Source organism: Falco punctatus, assembly GCF_963210335.1.
Source record: "Falco punctatus genome assembly, contig: scaffold_30, whole genome shotgun sequence".
Taxonomy (NCBI): Eukaryota; Metazoa; Chordata; class Aves; order Falconiformes; family Falconidae; genus Falco; species Falco punctatus.
This window is the reverse complement of record NW_027660235.1, coordinates 1176680-1199168: the sequence shown is the minus strand read 5'-3', so window position 1 is coordinate 1199168 and position 22489 is coordinate 1176680. Positions and strand designations below refer to the sequence as shown.

The window sequence follows — 22489 nt, the reverse complement described above, 5'->3', positions numbered from 1 at the left end:
CCTCTTCATACGCTCCAGGGCACTGCTGGCTGCCTCTGCTGCCAGGTCACGGGGTGGGATTGTGTTTTGCCTTCTGTCCCCCAGCACCACCAGGGCCTTTTCTGCACAGACACTGCCCAGCCAGGCAGGTTCCAGGCCCTGCAGCTGCAGGGTGTTAGTCCATCTGAGGGAGGTGCAGGCTCTGCCCTTGGTCCGTCCTGCATCTGTGCAGCTCCTGACAGGGCGGCCATCCCACCTGCCAGGGTTCCCCTCCATGGCATCCCTAGGGCACAGGGATGGTCCTCTCAGTTTGGTGCCACCGACAGACACTGTGAGAGTTGCCTCCACGGGGTCATCTATACAGCCCTTAAACTGTAATGCGGAGAGTCCTCTGCAACGTCCACACTGCCCCAGTATGTCCCAGTGGCCTCCAGGTGGGGTGTGAGCCCTTCCCCACTGCTCTCTCAGCCTGACCATCCAGCTGGTGTTTTACCCATCTCCTTCTGTTCGCACCCAGAGTGTCATGGCTTCACGTGGGCAGAGGAACGCTGAGGGAGACCATGACAAGAGTTTTGCTGAAGCTGAGGGAAATGACATCCACTGTGGAGCTCCTCACGCACAACTGCAGGCTGTCAGGTTGGCGAGGCAGGATTTACCCTTGGAAAGTCCACCTGGACAGTTACCCGATCAGGTGCCAGAATTGTCACCCAAGGGGACTCTAACTGGTGGCACACCCCTCACCATGGGGGGCCGTGCAGCCTGTGGTTCCCCGAGCTAAAGGCTGCAGGTGAAGAAGGAGGACAGTGCTCTTGCTTCAGTTCATTGCTTCCTGTGCTCCTGCCTTGTACCACAGTGAGTACTTGGAAACCTTGCCATAGGCAACACAAGGCTCTTACATCCTCCCACAAAAGCCCTCCATTCTCCAGCGTGGACCAGCCCAGCTCCCTCAGCCTGATCTACCAGGGCACGTGCTCCAGCCTTGACCATCTCTGTGATTCTTTACTGAAATGGCTCCAGCGTGCCAATGTCTCTCTGCTATTGCGGAGCACCAAAGCTAGACAAGTACTCTAGATGTGGTGAAACAAGTGGGAAGCAGAGGGAGGGAATGACTTGCCGTGGCTGTGCTCCTGGTCATACAGCCCAGGAGGCTGTTGGTCACCTTTCCTGGTGGCTCCTAGTTTGCCGAATGCAAACCAAGGGTCCAGCCAGGCAGTCCCTGCCCTGTGTCATCGCAGGGCCTCGGTCCACTTTAGGGGCAGGACTTTCAATTTTTCATTCTTGGGTATCACGAGATTCATGGGTGCTTCCAGGCAAGAGGAAGTTCCTCCAGTCTCTAGGACCTTCCAGTGGTGATGGAGAATGGCTTCACTGGGACATCGGCCTGCTCACACTGCTCCCTGGGATGCCGCCCCTCCACCTCCCTGGAGTGGAAAGCATTGAATTTGGCCAAATGACTCCTGACTTGATCCCCATCCACACTTGGCTGGTTCCCTCCAGAGCCCTGCCTTCAGGCACAAAGCTTTGGGACACGATGCTGGGGAAGACTAAAGCAAAGAGGACCTGGAGGATGTTCAGTTTTATCTAGACCTGCTCTTACTAAGCCCAGCAGTGGCCACACAGGGGCTTTGTTTAGTTCTTAAACTGTTCTGCAAGTAGCGACAGATCCTCTTGATGCCCTTGAACGTCTTGCAAGACCCCATACTAAGCAGGCTTTGGCTTCCCTGAAGACATCCCTATTTCTAAATTCCTCTTTGAGCCCTCGCCTCCACCTCCAGGATGCTTCCTTTTCTCTCTGGAGATACTTGAGGAATTCCTTCTTTAGCCAAGGATCTCTCTTGGCATGTCTGCTTGATTTCCTGCTTCTTGGTATGGACAGTTCTGCTTGGGAAATGCTTTCCTGAATGACCAGCCGTACACAGCTCTGCTGTCCTTGAGTGCTGCTGCCCATGGGACTACCACTACAAGTCCCCTGAAGAGGCTAAAGCCTTCTCCCACTATTTCATGAGCACTACAGCCAGGGCTGACACTGGTTTTCACTCCCTCAGCAGCACTGCCTGTTTGGCAAGGACCAGATTCAGGTGAGCATCACCTTTGTTGGCCTGACACCTGTGCAAAGAATTTGTCTCAAGAGACCCCCGACACCAGCTGGACGGTGTGTATCCTGCTGTGCTCCCCTTCCAGAAAGTGTCAGGGTCATGAAGTCCCCAATAAGAGCTGGGACCATGGACTTGCAGACTTCCTTGGCTTGCTTAGATAAGCCTTTCTCCACTGCCGTACCCTGAGTGCGGGCGCTGTGTCTCCCACCAGGATGGCACACTAACCGGCCTCTCGCTGACACTCTCCTGCAAGGGCTCACCCAACCTGCTGCACACCCCGTAGAGGAGATCCGCACGTGCAACAAGTGCCTGCACACGGAGGGCATCCCCTCCTCAGCTTCCTGGCCTGTCCCTCGTGAAAAGCCCACACCTTCCCCTGCCGCACCACTGTGACCTGTCCCACCACCCCTCAGGATTTAGTTCATCAATAGCATGATTTACTCCATCCATATCCAGCACGATGACAGCATGTGGAAGTCCAGCTCCTCCTGCCTGTGCCCCAGGCCCAAGCCATCGGTGCGCTTTTGGGCTGCAGCACCTCAGCCGTAGCGCTGGGGCCACGCTCAGGCTTCTCTCGGGCAAAGCTGGTACCAAGCGCCCCCGAGCCAGCGTGTGCCCGTGCTGTGCTGGAGACCAGAGACCCGCTGGAGTGGGTGGCGGTGGCAATCTAAGCTCATCGGCAGAGGAAGCCCTGCCCTCTGCAAGGCCAGAAAAGCAGTGCTGGGCTCTGCAGCCCTGGCAGAAGAAGGCTTGGCTAGCTGCAGTGCTGCTGAGGCCCCTGAAGGCCTGTGGGGGAGGGGAGGCTGACCTCCAGGAGGACATGGTGCTGCTGAAAATGTGCTTCAGTTTGGGTATGCTGTGATCCAGGAACACTGTGAGAACCATGCACTGGTTCTTTGATGGTATCTTCACAGGGCTGAGCAAAGGATTGTTGGAATAAGTACCAGTGGAGTGTGGGAGTAGCCAGGTGATTGGGACCCCCACTGTGATGGGCTTCCTGTTCATGGACCAGCTGGATGAACTTGGGTCAGACCGTGACGCACTGCAGGGCTGGGATTCAGTTGCTGGTTGACAGAAACCAAAGCTACCTGAGGTGCCACCTGGGCTTCCTCAACGGAACCATATTCCTGACAATAAAGATTTGGATGCCCACGTTCTTATGTTGCAGAAGGAAGCCGAGCTCCATTAGATACCAGAAGCAGTTACAAATGCTGCAATACCTCTTGTACGGGCTTCAGGAACACCAGGGCAACCCCAAGCAGGGGAACCAGTAATCATCCAGCTGAAGCCAAATGCCAGACCAGCAAGTCAAAAGCTGTACCCAGTTAAACTGCAAGTCAGGAAAGGGTTGGAGTCATTAATTGAACAGATCACAGATTTTGGGTTACTAAGAGAATGGCAATCAGAACATAACACTCCAGTATTACCAGCCAGGAAGCCAAATTCAGAAGAATATAAACTGGTGCAAGATTCAAGAGTGATAAATCCAACTGTGCAAGATGTCCATGAGGCAGTAGCACACCCGTATGCCCTCCTGACCACCCTGAAGGAGAATGAGGAATGGTTTACTGTATGAGATGTGAAGATGCCTTCTTCTGCCTTGTGCTGGCTGCTGCCAGTCACCAATCGGTTGGTTTCAAATGGGAAAGCCCTGAAACTGGTCGAGAAACCCAGCTGTGCAGGGCTGTATGACTGCAAGGAGTTAAAAATAGTCCTACAGTCTTTGGAAATTGTGAGAAACTATGGACTAGGGTATTGTTTATTAAGATTTATGTTAAGCTCAATGTAAAGTTTAGGCAACAAAAGATATGAAAACGCCTATGCAAACAGCTACCAGACACCTCCCCTGTAAGATAAGATAACCGCAATACACAAACTAAACCAGACACCTCTGATGCAAGATAAGATAACAACCAGGTGTCCAGGAACCGACAGAAACAGGGCAATGAGACAAAGGAGGAAGACCAGCAGGAGGCAGAAAACGACCCCCCTAACAACAAAAGCATGACTCCACTACCTCATGAACATGGAAGTAAAGATGTATAAAAAGGGACTGTTTGAACTGTTCAGGACGGCAGTTGGTGGAGCGCAGACTCCCCTGTCGTCCAGCGCTGTTTTGCTCATATTCTACTTGCTATAATTAATAAAATTTTAATTGGATTATGATCCGTTGTGGTCTCAATTTATAACAGAAATCAATTAGCCAGTGAGTTGGAAAGCTGGCAAAAGAGGTATGAAAATGTCGCCTTGCTGCAATAGGTAGGTGACATACTGCTAGCAACCAGTAGTAAAGAAGGTTCTATATCAAGGACCTCCTAAACTTTGGGGGCTAGCAGGGTACAAAGTACCCTGGGAAAAGGCAGAGACCACCCCAGAAGAAGCAACCAATTGGGGATTTACAATTTGCCTGGGCCTGCAGAGTCTTGGAGCTGGAGGAAGAGGGCCATTTGTCAAATCCCAGAAGCCAAATGAAAACAAGAGCTCAGAGCATCCCTGGGAATGGCCGGGTGGTGTCACTTACGGATAATGAATTTGGGACTCATTGCCAAGCTTTTATATGAAGGTGTCGGAGGAAACGGAAACCTCCTTGTCTGGACTCAGGAGTGCAGAGAGGCATTTACGGAATGGAAACGGACTGGAATGAGTGCTCCAGCTCTAGGCCTCCCAAACCTAGAAAACCCATTGGAACTCTTGTGCATGAAAGGTGACATGTTGCCTTAGGAGTGTTGGCCCAGAGACTGGAACCATGGAGCAGAGCCGTGGGGAGCTTTTCCAAACAGCTGGACAGTGTCAGTAAAGGATGGCCAACCTGTCCGCGCACGGTGGCAGCTACAGTATTACCGGTGCAAGAGGCCCAGGAACTGACACCTGGGCAAAAATGACATGATCTCAGTGGCAAAGAAGAAGTAACTCATGATTGTTTAAAGACAATGGCAGAGGTATATTCTAGCCGAGTGGAATTAAAAGGCACGCCAACAGAAAATGGAGACTGGGACTTATTTGTAGGTGGTAGTAGTTTTGTGCAAAATGGGACCCAAAGAGCAGGATATGTGGTGGTAACTATCAGAGAGAGAAGAGAAGGCAAAGCCCTCTCATCTGACACGTGGGTCCAAGAGGCAGAACTCACAGCCTTACTAAGGGCATTGGCATTATTATCAACAGACAAGGCTTTTTTAATGAATGGACATATTTGAAATTTGCCTTTGGAATAGACCATGCCGATGGGGCTGTTGGAAAGAAAGAAAGAAAGAGGACTCTGAACCTCTCAAGGATCCCCAGCCAAATTATGAGGCAAAGACCCAACAATCATTTCAGGTGACCAGTTGACCCAGGGTGCTGGCAATTATGCATCATAAAGTGCAGCACCTTGGAGATAGTTCGGTGCATCTAGGACAGCAAGTGGCAGATCAAGCAAGGAAAGAAGCAGCTGAAAGTCAAATACTGCTAGTCCTGCCAGAGAAACGGCAGAAATTAGGACCTAAGAGCCCACAGGATCCACCAGGAAACAATCAGTTGGCTAATATACTGAAGGCAACCCAAATCACGGATGATGGGTGACTCCTTCGCATCAACTAACATTTACAGAGGAAATTATGTGTGAATTGGCTAAAAGGAAGCACCAAGAAACTCCCTGGGGATTTGAGAGGATGTTAGAAGCCTTGAAAGGGCAAGTTCTAAAAGTACCATGACTGGGAAAACAAAAAGCAGAGTGAAGAAGCCTGAGTTGTACCTGAAGAATAACCCTCACCTACCCCAATGATCTTTCCCAGTGCTGACAAAGCCCAGGGGATTACTGGCAAATAGACTTTTCCCAAGTTACTGCAGAAAAATGTGTATCAGTATCTTTTAGTAATGGCAGATGCTTTTTCAGGCTGGCTGGAAGCTTTCCCTTGCCGCACCAATAAGAAGTATCATAAGTGTAAGTTCAGAGATAATACTGAGATTCAGGTACCCATAGGACTTTCTTCGGGTAGGTGTCGGAGAATGGCTGGATGAGAAGGATCACAGATCATTAGAGCATTTGTACGAGCAGAGCCGCATCTAACCAGTGTGCTATCAAGACTGGGCCTCAGCTGAGGTTGCCAGCTGTGCTGATGGCTGCGGTGTTGCAGGGACACCGCGGCCTTAACAGGCTTCACAAACAACTCTGAGGAGGTATGTGCAGTAAAGATAAAGAAGTTACGTAAGCTAGCTAACCGCAAGTAGGAGGACCATGTAAATGAGCAGGTAGTGATTGTAGCCAATCATAGGCTGCTGAGTATGCGTAATTAGATACACTGTATAAATAAGAGCTATTCGGATTAATGAATGGAATCATGCTTTATCACTCATATTGAGTCGGCTGCATGTTATTCCCCGCCGCTCGCAGGTAGGGGTTCACAATTGGTAGTAGAAGCCCTTCACCTTTTAGCTAAACTAGGAGGGGTAAAATGGGATCTCCACACTCCATGGAGACCTCAATCAAGCGGGAAAGTAGAGAGAATGAAGCAAAGCCTGAAAGGACAGATGAGTAAAATTTGCCAAGAACCTCGGAGAGAGCAGTCAGATGCTTTTCCCTCACCATTGCTACAGATACAGGATCCAGCGTAAATGGAAGGAGAGACTTTGGAAAGGATACGTGGTAAACCTTGCCAGGTGACAGAAATGGGACTGAATCCCAAAATAATAGAAGGCAAACATGGCTTAAAAGAGTATGTTCAGTCTCTAGGAAAGGTCCTGTCCTCTCTCCAGAGGTACCTCACTGTGAGCGCAGATCTGTCCCTGGACGTGTCTGTACATCACTACCAACCCGGAGATTGCGTGTATCTTAGAACGTGGATAGATGAACCGTTGAAGAGAAGTGAAAGGACCTTTCCAGATTTTGCTCAGCACCTACACTGCTGTCAGGCCTGAAGGAGTCACTCCATGGACGTGCCATAGCAGGGTTTAACCAGCCACATCACCAGAATGGACTGCCAAGCAAGAAAAACCTTTATGCTTGAAACTACCTCCAGAATCATGAAGTTCTAGGTTCAGGATCTTGCATTATTGCCAGACAGCATATAGGTGAATGACTGAAATGCGACCCCAGATAAGGCTGGGCTGTCTACAGGGAAACTGGAGTCTGCTACTTGCCTCTCCTTTGTAGATATATGTTGAAACATGTTTTACAGATGTATAGAATTTGGCCTGTGATGTGGTATGCTAAATCCTCAGCTTGGGTGGGATAGGGAGGAGTCATGGACATGGAATACTCATTTGAATATTGTTGAAGAATCGAAAAATGCTGTTAAGGAGGAGTGATTGTTGGGTTTGTACCCATTTCCCTGAATATCCTCATGCAGGAATGCCTGTAGCTGGTATCCCCATCCCATTTGGGACTAGTGGGCATAACTTATGGCTACGACCAAAATACACTCATTGGAACGAGACTGACCTCCAGACCTGGGCAATACTGAATCCACACTCAGTGTGAAGTGTGTTACTAAAATGAAGCCAAGACACACCAAAATGGAACTCTGCTCTTTGTGGGGCCCTACCCACATTGTGATTGCTCAATGCAATTCATGAAGCTGTCAGAACTAACTAGCAGTAGGTACTGGAACGTTCCAGTGGGCACTGGGTGGTGCTGGATATGTGCCAGTGTAGCACAAAAAGCGTTACCACCAAGATGGTTGGGTAGATGTACCACCAAGATGGTGGGATATTTCCTGATATGACTGACTGAGACACTGGACAACAGTCGGTGGTGAACAACTTACCTGTGGAGATACAGGCGGAATCAACCACCCCTTACAGAGAGACCCACGGGGTTTCACTCTTCTGCTGGGTGGTTTATTCCTTGGCGAGGGGCTGCTGAACTGGGGAAGGCAGTGATAAAGAGATCCACAGGAGTGGAAGAGATGGCCAAGGACACTGCAGGTGCCATAAACTGCGCTCTGTACGGCAGAGGCAATGGCCGTACGCAAGGGGACAACCCTTGGGTTCTCTTGGTGACTTCCAGCCTTGCCCGTGCCCTTTGCCTTCCATCTCACGCTGTCCTACGCTGTCCCACGGCTGCTGCTTTTCCCCGGCAGGCTGCAGGCACCCATCTGGCTTCCCCACCTTGCTCTCACCCTGCCCTTGCCACACATGCACCGATGTCTGCCCACCCTCACACGCTGTTCCTGCAAACACACACACATGCACTGATCTCACACTCCTTCTGGACGACGTCTCCCACCACAGCACAAGCCCTGGAGTGACATTTCCTCCTCCTGACCTCCAGTCTCCACTTTCCCAGCTGCACTGGCTGGCAGTGCTTCTCCCTCCTGCTCTTCCCTACCTCCAAGGAAAGCTCCACCACCTAGGAAACCACCCTTCGAGGCGGGCATCCCGACCCGTCACCCTCCTGGTGGCCTTTCCCCTGACCATGCCACGGCCTCACCGCGCTCTTCCAAGGCTGCGCGCCTTTCAGCTTCTCGCATAGACACGAGCAAGCGGTGTGCCTGCTGCTGTGCTGCCATGTTCTCAGGCAGCAGCGACGTGACAAGCAAGAAATAATCCCCTTGGTTCCGCTGGCCTACCCGAGACACGGGCAGATGGAGCTTAACAGCACGTGTCCCAGCCGTGAGTCAGGGGCTGCCCTACGCGCTGTTTCAGGCAGAGGTGACCTCACCGCCCCTTTCCCAGGCACATTGCTGCTGTTGGGCTGTCCCCTCCGCAGGCAGAACTGGCCTCACTGCCCCCGTCACAGCCATTGGCTTCCTGCTGGAATGTGAGTCCCTGAGACACAACTGACCACGAGATACCGTCCTCAGCCATCACCCTCCCTGTGGCCCAGCACCCCAGCAGATAAAGGGAAGCTTCTCTCAGCCAATTTATCTCATGGATTTTTTACGTACAATTTTGGGTGGAAGAACATTCCTCAGGGGAACTGCTCTGTTTCTACTGGACCCTGTTTTGTCTCTGCTTCTGCGCCTCTGTTTTCCCTTCTTCCCCCTGCTATCCCATCCCAACTGAGCTCTCCAGGGAAGTGAGTCAATGAGTCCTAGAATATCTCAGGTTGGGAGAGGCCCCTGTAAAGCCCCTTGTCCAGCTGTCCTGCTATGGGCAGGGTGAACTGGATGGCATCTCTCAAGGGCTCTTCCCACTTTGGCATCATCCACAGAAGGGTCTGAAAAGCCACTTTGTCAGCTTGTACTGGGAGACAATAAAGACATTCAACACAGTTGGCCCAACTGCTTGCACTGGAAGATGTCACTAGTCAGTGGCCACCAGGAGGACTTGACCACTGGTGACATTTAATCTTGAGCCCCTGTGGCGTATGATGCACTGACTCTGGGAGCGGATTGAAGGCACGAAGACACTCAAAGACACCTCGGAGACACTTTATTAAAATCAAGCAAGCCTTTTATACCTTTGCAGGGGGCTGACGTGTCAGCCTGTAACTGTGCTCAGCAACTTTCGACTCTGGGCTCTTTTTTTATTACAGACACAGCAGCTCAGCAACTCCCTTTATCTACAAGGCCACAAGCTCTGCAGACCACTCCCTGTCTTCAAGGTTCTCCTCTTGCTCCCATGGCTTCTTTCCAACAGGCATAACTGTGTCTCTCTCCCAAGGTCGGGTTTCTCTCCCTGACGCCGTTGAGCTAGCTCGAGACATAGCCACAAGCCGCCAGGCAACTTCCCACCCACAGTGTCCTCCATTTCTTCACTCCAGAAGTCACCCATCTGCCTATACAGAAAGTGCAGGAGAAAAAGTCAAACCCCTTGCAAAGGTGCAGGTACAAACCACCCCCTTCTTGCCTCAATACGTACGGGTGCAGCAATCCCTTTGATGTCCCACAATTACCTGGAACTGGCTGCAGGAGTATTTCCACCGTCATTTCCCCAGACACTACGGTGAGGATGACCAGCCTGTATTTCTCCCAATTGTCCTTCTTGCTTTTCCTGAACAAAGGCTGGATGTCTGCCTTTTGCCAGGACCCCAGAACCTCCCTGATTGCTCGGACACAATTGAGGGCACCATCCAGAAAGGGTGCCGTGATCAGACAGAGGCACTTGCAATGAGCCTGCCCAAGGCGGGTGAGATGAATCTCCCTGGGACAGTGGCCTTTGTTCCTGCAGTCACACACAGGAACGGCTGTGCCCTGGGAGGTGTCCCCACCTCAGCTGGCCTCATGCACTGCTGGCGTGGTTGAACCCCAGCCTCACGCACACAGGGGGGCTCAGAGGCACGAGCTCGTCCCTGGCACGTGCGGAGGCAGAGCACTGCAGCGGGCACAGTGACTGCCTGGCCTCCTGCTGCCCCTGCCAGAGGCTGGCAGCACCTCAGCCCGGGGGTGTCGCGCCCTGCTCGGCACCTCGCGGAGATGGCCCTCGTCATGAGCAATGGGCACGGGGACCTCGGTTCAAGGAAGCACGTTGCAGTGCTGCATTCAGGTGGTCTCCACAAACCCAGAACATTTGATGGAGGCCAGCACCGTCACAGAGTGCCCGTTGCCTGCCCCTGCCTGCACTCACAGGGCTGCCACGCAGCACGGCGGTGACCAAGCTGCCAGAGCGCTCAGGCCTTACACCAAGGCAGGGGGTCAGAAGGGGAGTGTGGAAGTGGAAGGAGGACAGCACTGGAGAGCCATGTGCTGGTGTTCCCTGGTACTGCTGTCATGCCAGGAATTTTTTCCCCTCCGTCTGTGGATACAGGAACTGTCCCTGCAGCTCCAGAAAGGCCTTGGAAGAAAGAATCCCAGGAAAAACATAGTGGTTTAATGGCCCTTTGGCTTTGTTAGATGAGGAGAGAGCAGGACACTTTCAGAAAAGAAAACCACCGAAGGAATTTAGAATGGGGACGACACCTTTATCAGAAATGAAATACCCTGAGAAACTACAACAAATTCAGAAGACACTCTGGGTCTTTGATAAATTACATTATAAACTTTATTCAACATTTTATTCCTTCAGAAGAAGATACAGTTATCAGTTTGCACATTGCACCCTTGAGCTCCTGGTTCCTCATGAGGGGGTTCACTGCTGGAGGCACCACCAAGTACAGGACCGACACCACCAGGTCCAGGGATGGGGAGGAGATGGAGGGGGGTTTCAGGTAGGCAAATGTGCCAGTGCTGAGAAAGAGGGAGACCACGGCCAGGTGAGGGAGGCACGTGGAAAAGGCTTTGTGCCGTCCCTGCTCAGAGGGGATCCTCAGCACAGCCCTGAAGATCTGCATGTAAGACAGAACAATGAAAACAAAACACCCAAAAGCTACTAAGACACTAACCACAGTTAGCCCCACTTCCCTGAGGTAGGTGTGTGAGCAGGAGAGCTTGAGGATCTGTGGGATTTCACAGAAGACCTGTCCCAGGGCATTGCCTTGGCAGAGTGGCAGTGACAGTGTATTGGCCGTGTGCAGCGCAGCATTGAGAAACCCACTGGCCCAGGCAGCTGCTGCCATGTGGACACAAGCTCTGCTGCCCAGCAGGGTCCCGTAGTGCAGGGGCTGGCAGATGGCCACAAAGCGGTCATAGGCCATGACGGTGAGGAGAGAACACTCTGCTGAAAGGAAAAAGACAATCAGGAAGAGCTGTGCAGCACATCCTGAGTAGGAGATGTCCCTGGTGTCCCAGAGGGAGTTGGCCATAGCTTTGGGGACAATAGTGGAGATGGAGCCCAAGTCGAGGAGGGAGAGGTTGAGGAGGAAGAAGTACATGGGGGTGTGCAGGTGGCGGTCGCACACTACGGTGGTGATGATGAGGCCGTTGGCCATGAGGGCAGCCAGGTAGATGCCCAGGGAGAGCCAGAAGTGCAAGAGCTGCAGCTCCCGCGTGTCTGCAAATGCCAGGAGGAGGAACTGGGTGATGGAGCTGCTGTTGGACATCTGCTGCCTCTGGGCATATGATCCTGTCACAGGAGAAAAAGACAGTGATAATTTAGGGGAGACTTCTGCAAGCAAAATCAAAGCCATTTCCCACAGACCACCCCCCCGTCACACACAGACATCCCTCTCTTTTCTCAGAGACCTTCCTGCAGCTGTGTGGCTGCAGCCCTGCTTGGTGCTGGCCGTGTGGGCGATGAAGAGCAGGGCATCTGCCCACGGGCTCTTGACCAGCCAGCCCCACTCTGCAGCAGTGGGTGGGGGCAGGGACCAGTCCTGGTGTTTAACTTTGTCCTGTGAAACCAGTGCCAACGCAGAAGGGCTGGTCAGCGTCTGCAGCGCCAGTGCTAAGGAACGGGAAGGGTGAAGGCATTTTAAGAGAGTTTTAGTTTTTTTCACAGCTCCCCTCCATCTCTCCTGTTGAATATTCTCGGATGTCAGAAACTCAGAGCATTTTTGCTGCCCTCCGGTGGAACAGAGTGAGGTCTGTGAGGCAAGAGGATTGCCTGTGGGTGAGTGCCCAGTGAGGGGAGGTGGTCTGTCCTGCTGGTTCCCAGTTTCTATGGGCTTGCACCTTCCTGAGATGAATGGTGGCCACACTCCCATGTTACCCTGAAATCCCACAAGGCACTGCTGAGAACAGACTGACCCACCACAGACCAGTAAAGGTTGTAGACTTTCATCAGAAGTCAGCATCCCACCCGCAGCAAAGGATACACAGCTCATTTCACCCTCCCCAACAGCGTTTTCTCCATCACAGAAACTCTACGCCTCTACGTGGGGCTTTCAGATCACTAATGGGTGCGAGGGGACAGGTTTCCATTCTGGAGGGCAACGCACTGCTTGGAAATAAACTTCAAGGAGGTAGCCAAGTGCCCTAACAATAGCATCAGGTTCAGGGAGAACCAGCCCATTGCCCAGCCCCACACAAGGCATTGCCCACAGCCTCACAGGTGAGAGGAAAGCTGGGACCCTTGTTCCCATGGACACCCCTGCAGGAGAGGACCCACAAGGTCAGAGTGTGACTCTGCAGCTGAAACACCCATCCCCAGAGAGCCTGACAGCAAGAGCAAGAGAATAAAACTAACCCCAAAAGGCAGAGAAAGAAGTAAAATTGCACTGATGGTCTAGGTAAGAGTGTCCAGGGCGAGCGTGCCAGGCACTGAGGGCAGCGCTGCCCTTGCTCAGCTCTGCTCGCCACCTCCCACACACCAACATTGCCGGGCAGCTGCTCTCAGCCCCTGTGCTCTGCAGAGGGACCGGGGCACGTGGCTGCAGAGCTGCACCGCGGCTCTGCTGGAGCTCTGGCTGCAGAGGGGGTGGCTCACACCTTGGGACCCCCAGCCCTGAGGGCAGAGGCTTTGCTGGGGGGAGAGCAGCCAGGGGGATGCCTCAGAGAAAGGGGTCTGCACTGCACATGGTCAGAGAGAGCTTTCTGATTCTCCTTTCAACAACAATGCTGTCTGAAGTTTCCTACCAGTCCTTGCAATATCCTGGATGTCAAGAGATTTTCTTGTGGGAGGTATCTCCCTGTGCCAGGTCTTTCCCTGTCAGCGCTCACAGATCCCCTCACAACCTCTGTGCACTGGCCCCGCACAAACGTGCCTCTCTGCAGGGCACTGGCTGGGCGCAGGGTCCTGTCCGCAGGGGGAAAAGGGCAGCTCAGAACGACCCTGATGGCTCCAGCAAAGGTGCTGCTGCTGCTGTTCATAGGCGGAGGAGTGGCTGAGGGCACTTCAGGAGGCTCCTGGCAGACCTCCTCATCACTCAGAGTTACAGCTGGCAGTCTCAGGGACATCTTCAAACTCGAGATCTCCATTAACATTTCTGCCTTCCCTCTCCTGCCCCCAACAACAGAAAGCTGAAAACACAGATTGAGGAGAGCCCTGGATTTATCACAGCAATCCCTGCGCTGACCTTCGATACGAAAAGTCTCATCCAGACATATTCTGAGGGTAACCTACCCTTGTAAGCAGCGCTCAGCCATGCAGCACACTCTCAACAGCAGAGAGATCCTTCCCTCTCGGGGCTCAGTCCATACGCCCCCAGAGCTGTGGGGAGCCCCCCGGCAGGCTGAGAGCTGCCCCTGGCAGGCGGCAGAGCCCCTGCCCCAGCACACAGCCCCCGCGGCTGCAGGGACCCTGCTGGCAAGGACAGCCCTGGGCACCCCTGCCTGCACAGCCACCTTCACAGCCCTGCAGCCGGCCCTGGCACAAGGCAGCCCACATGCCCTGGCCCTCCCACGCTGCAGCAGGGAAGCCCTGCTCTGCAGCACACTGGCCTCCTCCACAGCAAAAGGCTCCCACACGGTCCCACAGGCTGGGGGGGGCCCAGCTGCTGCAGACCCGGCTAGCAACTGCAGAGGCATTGCTCTGCAGCCACACACTTACCGGCTCAAGGGCTCTGCAGATTTCTCCAGCAGGGAGCTCTCAGCAGCCTCCCACCAAGGTCTGCTTTTGAGCTCTCCCTGCCTCCCTCCTCTGCCCCTCGGGGCTCCCTCCAGCTGTCCCTGGGGCTGCAGGGGAACCTGCTGGGCAGCAGGATGAGGCAATCCCTCATGGGCCTTGCCTCACCTGGGGGGACACACTTATTTCCAGCTCTGGCAATTCCCTTACTAGAAAAAGTTTTCTGCATGAGCATCAACTTTTGTTAACCCATTACTAGACAGGACACCAGGAAGACTGCAGCAAAGGATCCAAGTACTCCTAAAGGAGTGTGTGTGTACGTGTGTGTCTGGTGGTTCTGCAGGCAGGGCAGGGAGGATGTCCTCAGTGCTTCAGTAAGCCCTGCAGAGCCCATTGCAGCACTTCATTGCACAGTCCGAGGGCTCAAGACTCAGCTCTCCTTTGCCCAGGCCACGTCTCTGCTCTGAAGCAAAGCCTTTGCACCCACGGGCTCGGGGACACTTGGTACCAGGTTGCCTTATGGCCAGGCAGAGCTGGGCTGGTGCCACAGCTGGGGGGCTTCAGCCCAGATGTGCAGCAGTGCCCTCAGCCAGGGGCCCACGCAGAGGCAGCTGGAGCCCGTCCTGTTGCAGACAGAGCTGTGACACTGAGGGAACCAAGTGCCAGGGCAGGTGGCAGAGCTCAGCACAGCTGCTCGGCAAGGACAGCAGCCTCCAACAGGTCCAACATTGAAAATGGAGTTTATGCTTGTGGGGCAATTCCATGGCACCCGAAGGAGCGTTCCCTCCTTCTGCACAGGCCACAGCCTGCCAGTGTGTGACCTGGGGCCTGCACTCTGCTGCTCTCCTGCCTCACTCCCCCTGGGAGATGAGACTCCACCGTTTCTTTGCTCCTAGAACCAAGGTGGACACGAGTGATGCAGGGTTTCAGATCCAGGGGAGCATCACAGCTGCTGGCCCATCTGGCAGCTGTGCTAGAATGCCGATGCAAAGAACCTGCAGACACCTAAAGGAGCATTGTCACTGTGCTGCCCTGTGACTGTCGGCGGGCGGTTACTTGACCACTGGCTTGCAGGATCCCACCAAGCCTCTGTCTCGCTGCTCCCCTCCTTCTTCACTCCCCTTGATGTCTATAGGGTTGTTCTCTCACATAATTCTCACTCCTCTCCCATTGTGTTTTGTCCTTTCTGCCATGGGGATCACAGAGGTGCCACTAGAATTGCTTATTGGCTCAGGTTTGGGCAGGGGCTGGTCCATTTTGGAGTCAAATGAAAGTGGCTGTTATGGCCGTGGAGTCAGCTCTTGGTCTCTTCTCACCTCTGCCAGCCCTACAAACACCTCCAAACCACTCCCAAACCCCTGCCATGTAAACACACAGGATCTCTAAATTCCCCAAGAAGATGTGAGGTTATTGATCCTAAGGCTTCCTCACGCTGCTTAAATAAGACTTTTGCCCTTCCTCTCCCTGATTTAGGTTATTTCAGAGCAGAGTTACCCTGAACCACACCTGTGTCACCTGGGCCAAGCTCAGACATGTAACAACAAAAATAATAATGGGTACCAAGTGTCCAAGGTCACATGCCAGCAAAATGTTTTGCTGCAGCGCATGCTGGGGTGGTGGGCAGAGGTCACTGTGAAAGTGAAATGAGATGTCCCTAAGGAGAGCAATCCATGCTGTCCCTGGGACCAGAGACATGCAGGGCTGGACTGTGCAGTGCTGCAGGAGAAGGCATTGCTGCCAGTGATGCCTCTGCAGCCCCAGAGGACATGTGGTTCCGGTGAACCTCATACCCAGAAAGGACAAGGTGCTTTTGATTGTGTCCTTGACCATGGACATCCCGTGATGCAGGGACACTTTGAAAATCATTGGTCTGTTTCTCTATTGCCTCAGCACAGCGATGACTTTCAACAGTGCTGGCTAACTGGGGAGGCCCAGGAAGGCTGATTGTTAGTCAAGTGGTGCCCACCTACAAGAAGGGTAGGTGGGAGGATCAGGATAACTACAGGCCTGTCAACGTGATCTTAGTGCCAGGGAAGGTTGTGGAGCTGATCATCCTGAGCGCCATTGCACAGGAGCCGCAGGAAAACCAGGAGGTCAGGACCAGCCTGCATGGGTTTATGAAAGGCAGGTCCTGCCTGATGAACCTGATCTCCTGCTGGGACAAGGTGACCCGCGTAGTGGATGAGGCTGTGCATGCTGTCTACCTGGACCTTAGGAAAGCCTTTTGGCTCCACCTCCCACTGCATTCTCCTGGAGAAACTGGCTGCTCATGGCTTCGGTGGGTGTTCTCCGTGCTGGGTTAGAGCTGGCTGGACAGCCAAGCCCCAAGAGAGGTAGTAAATGGAGTGACATCCAGGTGACGATGGCCCATAAGGAGTGGCGTTCCCCAGGGCTCAGTGCTGGGGCCAGTCCTGTTTCAGAACTTTATCAACAATCCAGACACGGGGATTGAGTGCACTCACAGTGATTTTTTGTACTACATCAAGTTGGGTGGCAGTGCTGGTGTCCTTGAGGGCAGGAAGGCTCTACAGAAGGATCTGGACAGGTTGGACCTTTCAAGTGAGTCCAATTGTATGAGGTTCAACCAGGAGAAGTGCCAGTTCTGTACGTGGGTCACAACAGCCCCCCACAATGCTACAGGCTTGGGGCAGAGTGGCTGGAAGGGGTCCTGCTGGGGAAGCACCCTGAGGGTGAGGGTTGACAGTTGGTTGAGCATGAGCCGTCAGTGTGCCCGGGTGGCCAAGAAGGCCAATAGCATCCTGTCTGGTATCAGAAAGAGCGTGGCCAGCAGGACCAGGGCAGTGATGGACCCCCTGTACTTGGCACTGCTGAAGTCAAACCTCAAACAACGTGTTTCTGTTTTGGGCTCCTCACTGCAAGAGAAACGTTGACGTCCTGGAGCATTTCCAGAGAAGGGCAACAAAACTGGTGAAGGGTCTGGATCCCTGCTTGGATGAAGAGTGACTGAGGGGACTTGAGTTGTTTAGTGTGGGTAGTAGGAGGCTCAGGGGGGATCTTACTGCTCTCTAGAAGTACCTGAAAGGAGGTTGTAGATGGGGTGGGTAGGAGTCTTCTGCCAGATAACAAGTGACAGGACAAGAGGCAAGAGCCTCAAGTTACACCAGGAGAGGTTCAGATTGGATATGAGGAAAAACATCTTCACTGCAAAGATGCTCAAGCATTGGAACCAGGGAGCTGGTGGAATCACCAGCCCTGGAGGTGTTTCAATAGAGGTAGATGCAATTCTTCATGGCATGATTTAGTGATGGAATGGGCCGTCCTGAGTTTACATTTGGATTTGATGATCTTTAAGGTCTTTTCCAAGCTAAATGATTCTCTGTTTCTGTGCTTGTATGATATTGCAAGCCTACCTAGACAAGTTGCTGAGAAAGTTGGTTTAGGTGACCCTGCCTCAGCTGGAGGGGTGGACCCGATGACCTCCAGAGGTCAGTCCAACCTGAAAAAACACCATAGAGCTATAAAGGCATATATAAAATGTGTCAACACAAGTAGAGGGGCTGAGCTGAAGATGAGCTTGTGGGAAATGGCTTGTGGGAAAGATATTTGACAAATCTGATGAAACAAGCATGCTTTTCTGTGGTCAGGACCTGGGCCAGAATGAGGGTGATGGAGGGGTGTGGTATTGGGAGGGAAAAACGGTCTCAGGAACTCCTCATGCAGGAGGACGTGCCTGGTTGCGATGGGCCTGTGAGGTCAGTTCTGCCTCTGGAGGTGACAGGCCAGCATCAGGAACGTGGTCCTTCTGAAAATGGACCCCATAGCCCCATCCAGGAGAAGGGCTGGGATAGGGGTTGTTTTTTTCTGGGGACATGATGGGACAGCAGCAGGCACATGGCTTGGTCATGTCCCTGGGAGAAGCTGAAAGGCCAGCAGCAGTTCCGTGGTTTGGGAGACCATGTGAGTATTCCTTCTCTCTGGTGAGAGAGCAGAGCATAAGAAAAGGCTTCCTGGCTGCATTCCCTGCTGGAAGGGTATTTTCTGAGATGGTAAACCTTTCCTGGGCAGGGGAAAACAGCAGGAGAGAGGAAAAAATGTCACCAAGTTTCAACTAGGAAAGCAGAGACTGGAGCTCAGCAGGAAGAACTGTCACTCCAGGGGTCCTGCTGCGGTGCGTGGGCTCAGCCAGAGGGAGCCTGGATCAGCCCATGGTTTGTGTTTCAAGGAACAGCTGGTGAGAGTGGAGGTACCTCAGCGAAGGTATGGCAATGTTGGGGTGAGAGCAAGGCAGGGCAGCGAGATGGTGCCTACAGGCTGCAGGGAATCAGGGACAGGGCTCCAAGCATGCAGGACAGCCTATGGTGGGGATGGCAGAGGGCACTGGCAAGGCTGGAAGGCACCAGTAGAACCCAGGTCTGTGTCCCCTTGGCTGTGGCAGCTGTCTCTGCCTCTGAGGGCCATGACAAGACATGATGTCCTCACGGCACGGGGGCATTGTTGCCTCCTTGCAGCCCCATGGGGAAGCTGGAAGTTGCTGTGCCATTGCTGTCCTTCACTGGGCATTGGATGCCCACCTTCCATGGTCCCCAGGAAGAGCCCTGAGCCCTGTGTGAGGGACAGCACCGACCTCCCCACAGGCTGCAGGTCACGGCTTGGCCTTTCTGCTTCATCAAGCAAGCCAAGGCTTTGCTCAGCAGCAGAGCTGCCTGCACAGCGCCTTTGCCTTCCTGCACTCACAGCCTCCAAGGATGGGCTCTAACAAGGCCATGGGGAGGCTTTCTCAGCCATGGCCCTCATGGGGCCCATTAACGCTTCCAGGGGCTGTGGGCTTTGCTCCTGACTTGGTGTTCTTGAGAGGTTTCTTCAGTCTCCTCTGAACACCTGAAGTCCACAGCACCACAGACACCCTGGGCTCATGACGAGGCAGAACGCCCTGACAAGCCCAGTCTCCTCCATCAGGGACATCTGGTCTTCAAGTTTGGCTCCTACACCTCATGAGATAAGTTTCAGCCGCACAGTGAAAGAGAAAGGCAGGTAATGAGCACTTTGGGGAATTGATAGAAGGCTTTTCCAGTTGCTATTGATGCACAGTGTCTCCTGAGGAGGTGCAGACAGGTAGGAAAAGCAGCCCCTGGAGCTAATCACTGCGTGGACAGCCTTGCTCCTCAGCTCTCCAGCCCCACGATTTCTGTCCTCAGCCCCATGAGACTTACATCGGTTGACATCAGACTTCTTCAACCAACTCTGCAGCTGAATATAGCAAATTCTTGGCAGTAATTATTGGCTGCTTTCCTTAGAGAACAGGGTGTACACAGGAAGAAAAGAGGGATTAATTATCGTGTGTGTGTGTGGGGGGGGGGGGGGGCAGTGGGTTAGAACTTAATAAATAAAAAATACATTTCTCAGCTGTATACTTGTGAGTTCAAGCAAATCCCCATGAGGTCTATTGCCACTACTGAAGAGTTGCCCATAGGGAATATAACAGACACTACTGAAAGACAGTCCAGCTTTTCCTCTCTGAACCTTAAAGCAGAAGCTACATAGGTAAAATGGATTGGAGAGATCAAAGAGAAAGAGGAGAAAGGTATCTGGAGATGAACTTCTTAACCCATAGTTGTAAATCAGGAAACCAGGACGTCAGAATATTCCAATTGATTTCAATTTCATAAAAGGCACAAACTTTCTGGAACTCACAACAAATATTAGAATGTTTTCCAATTTTTTTTTTACACATGTATCTGTAGAAATTCTCCCACTTTGATCTACGTATAGGCAACAACTGGTATTAAAACCAGCACAGACTCTGCCTTCAGACGCCAGCTTCATATCTAATGCCATTCCAATTTGCACAGCTCTCGGGGCTATTTCTCACACTTCTTCCTGCAAAGCCTTCATGGCACCTGCAGGGTCCTTGGCCATCTCTTCCATTGCTGTGCATCTCGTTATCGCTGCCTTCTCCCATTCAGGAACCGCTAGCCAAGGAGTAACCGAGGCCACAAGCAGGCTGATGATCTGGGCTATCATTATGACATCCATTACATCTGAGAAGCTCATAGGCCACTAGGAGGCACGTGGCCATGAAGGTGAGTTTGAGGTACCTGGTGTGTCCCGTTCCCTTGGGGGATTGGCCATCAGCAGCCCAGCTGGTTATGGCTTCAGTAAGAAAGGCACTTGGACTCTGAGACAAAGTGTCATTTTAAATGGCTTGGTTAGAGCAACCTCTCTAAACACAGAGACAATCGTGTCAGCTGTATTCCGTCCCTTCCGAGACCGGGAACATGGAGTTTACAGCGTTGGGAGAGTGGTGCAGCAAGTGGTGCAGATCCTGCCTGCAGAAAGGTTATCCCACATTGTCTCCTGTCAGCTCTTGAAGTGTTTTGTGCCAGGGAAACCCATTCTAGTCATCACTTCTCGTGTTCTAAGAGGAGATGTTCACTTGGGAGTTGGTAACTGCAGTCCCAGACAAAGGTAAGGGCGTGTGGTTGGCCATTCACCAGCAGCTTCCTGCAGATTTCTTCTTCCAATATGGCTTGTTCTGCAACCCAGGGACACAGTCAGCACAGCTCAGCCTGAAGGCCAAGAGGTACATGGAGCACAGCACAGGCCTGCTCAGGTTTCCTGTGACACTCATCACTAAGTCCTGCATGTGGAAAGGTCTTCTGCTCAGATTCTCTCAACCTCCTGATGAAGGTTAGAAGGAGAACGACATCTCCTTTAGACCGCTAGAGAAAGGGACCTTTACTTGAAGGCCTTGGTTGAAGGGAAAGTGGAAGATGATCTGCAGGAGCGGGCTGGAAACTAGGACCATGCGTGGCAATCAGTTAGCTGAAGGGAATGTGCTCGAGCTTGTAGGTCACTAACCCTGGGAAGACAAGGAGTGTGAATAGACACAACAATTAACATGCTGAGTCATGCTGAGAGAGCATAGGGGAGTGGGGGACGGATGCTGGGAAGGAAAGGTAACACCTTGCTGTTAATTGATGGTAGTTAACCATGAGTTGGGGATTGCCTAGGATGCAATGCTTAGCTTCAAGAACCAATCTGTTTAAAACGCGCAGCTTCAAGAACCAACTGTTTAAAACATGCAGCTTCAAGAACCAATCTGTTTAAAACGCGCAGCTTCAAGAACCAACTGTTTAAAACGCGCAGCTTCTGAAATGGATATATACTCGTGCTACTGTACAATAAATTGACATTGGCTTGTATCACCCTGCGTCCCGTCAATCCATCGCAGCAATGATCCCTGACCAACATGGCACAAACGCTTCCTGGACTTGTTTTGAACAAAAGACAAGGCGAGAACGGTGAAAAATGTGGACGGCACCTTTCAGTCAAGAATGGGTGACTCTGGTAAAGTAGAAATCAAGAGCAAGTCAAGCAAGTCAACAACTGTAGCAGGGCTGAGTAGAGAGGAAAGATCCCCTCCACCAACCCTTGGGCAGTGCTCTTCCTAATGCAGCCCAGGATGCCATGGGCCTTATTTGAAAGGTGCAAAGCCAGGAGAAGAGGAGGCTTTGGGGACACCTAATAACAGCCTTCCCATATCTTCTTGGGTCATATCAGCAGGAAAAGGCAGCCAGGGTCTTGCCTCTTGTGCGTGACGGGACTGTGAGGGCCAATGGGCATCAGCTGAAGCAGGGGAAGACAATGTCCTTCCCCACAAAGACAGTCAAGCAGTGGAGCAGATGTCCCACAGAGCTTGTGCCATGTCCATCCTTGGAGCTTTTCAAGCCCCACTTGACGGAAAGCCTGAGCTACTTGCTTCAACCCCATAACTGATCGTTCTCTGAGCAGCACGTAGGCCTGGACACCTCCGGAGGTCCCTTCCAGCATGAATGATTCTGGATCTGCATCCACCATGGATCTTGCCTTCATGATGGCAGGGAAATCACTCCGGTTTCCAGCAGCGGTTGAAGCCTAACAGAAAGTGTGTCAGATGACCTGCGACGTTCTTTTCCCACTCCAAGCTTTGCTGCTCAGATGCAGGGCTGCTTGGCTGCTTCCTATGGATTCCTGTCCTTCACCCTTTCCTACCTTTTTCCCTCCTTTCCCATGCACAATTGCTTCTCGGTGACCACCCTTGTATCCTCCCATGCAAGTAGCCCACCTCTCCTTTCCCTTTCCTCCCTGGCCATTGGCTGTCCCCCTTTGGTGATTCTGAGATTGTCACCATAGGTGGCCACTCAGAAGAAGGATTGATCATCCCCCTTGACTCAGCA

General features: G+C 52.6%; 1 protein-coding gene and 1 long non-coding RNA gene across 2 annotated transcripts in view; one reads left to right on the top strand and one right to left on the bottom strand.

The window, feature by feature from the left end:
- Nucleotides 1-22489, top strand: part of LOC308057464 — a 624999-nt gene that overhangs the window by 333234 nt on the left and 269276 nt on the right. The gene's annotated exons all lie outside the window — the stretch shown is intronic.
- LOC308057474 (olfactory receptor 14C36-like) lies at nt 10978-12480 on the bottom strand (the record flags this gene model as incomplete). Its single annotated transcript, XM_080411572.1, has 1 exon — nt 10978-12480. Exon 1 carries the CDS (start codon nt 11995-11997, stop codon nt 10978-10980), a length of 1020 nt encoding a protein of 339 aa, XP_080267698.1. The 5' UTR covers nt 11998-12480.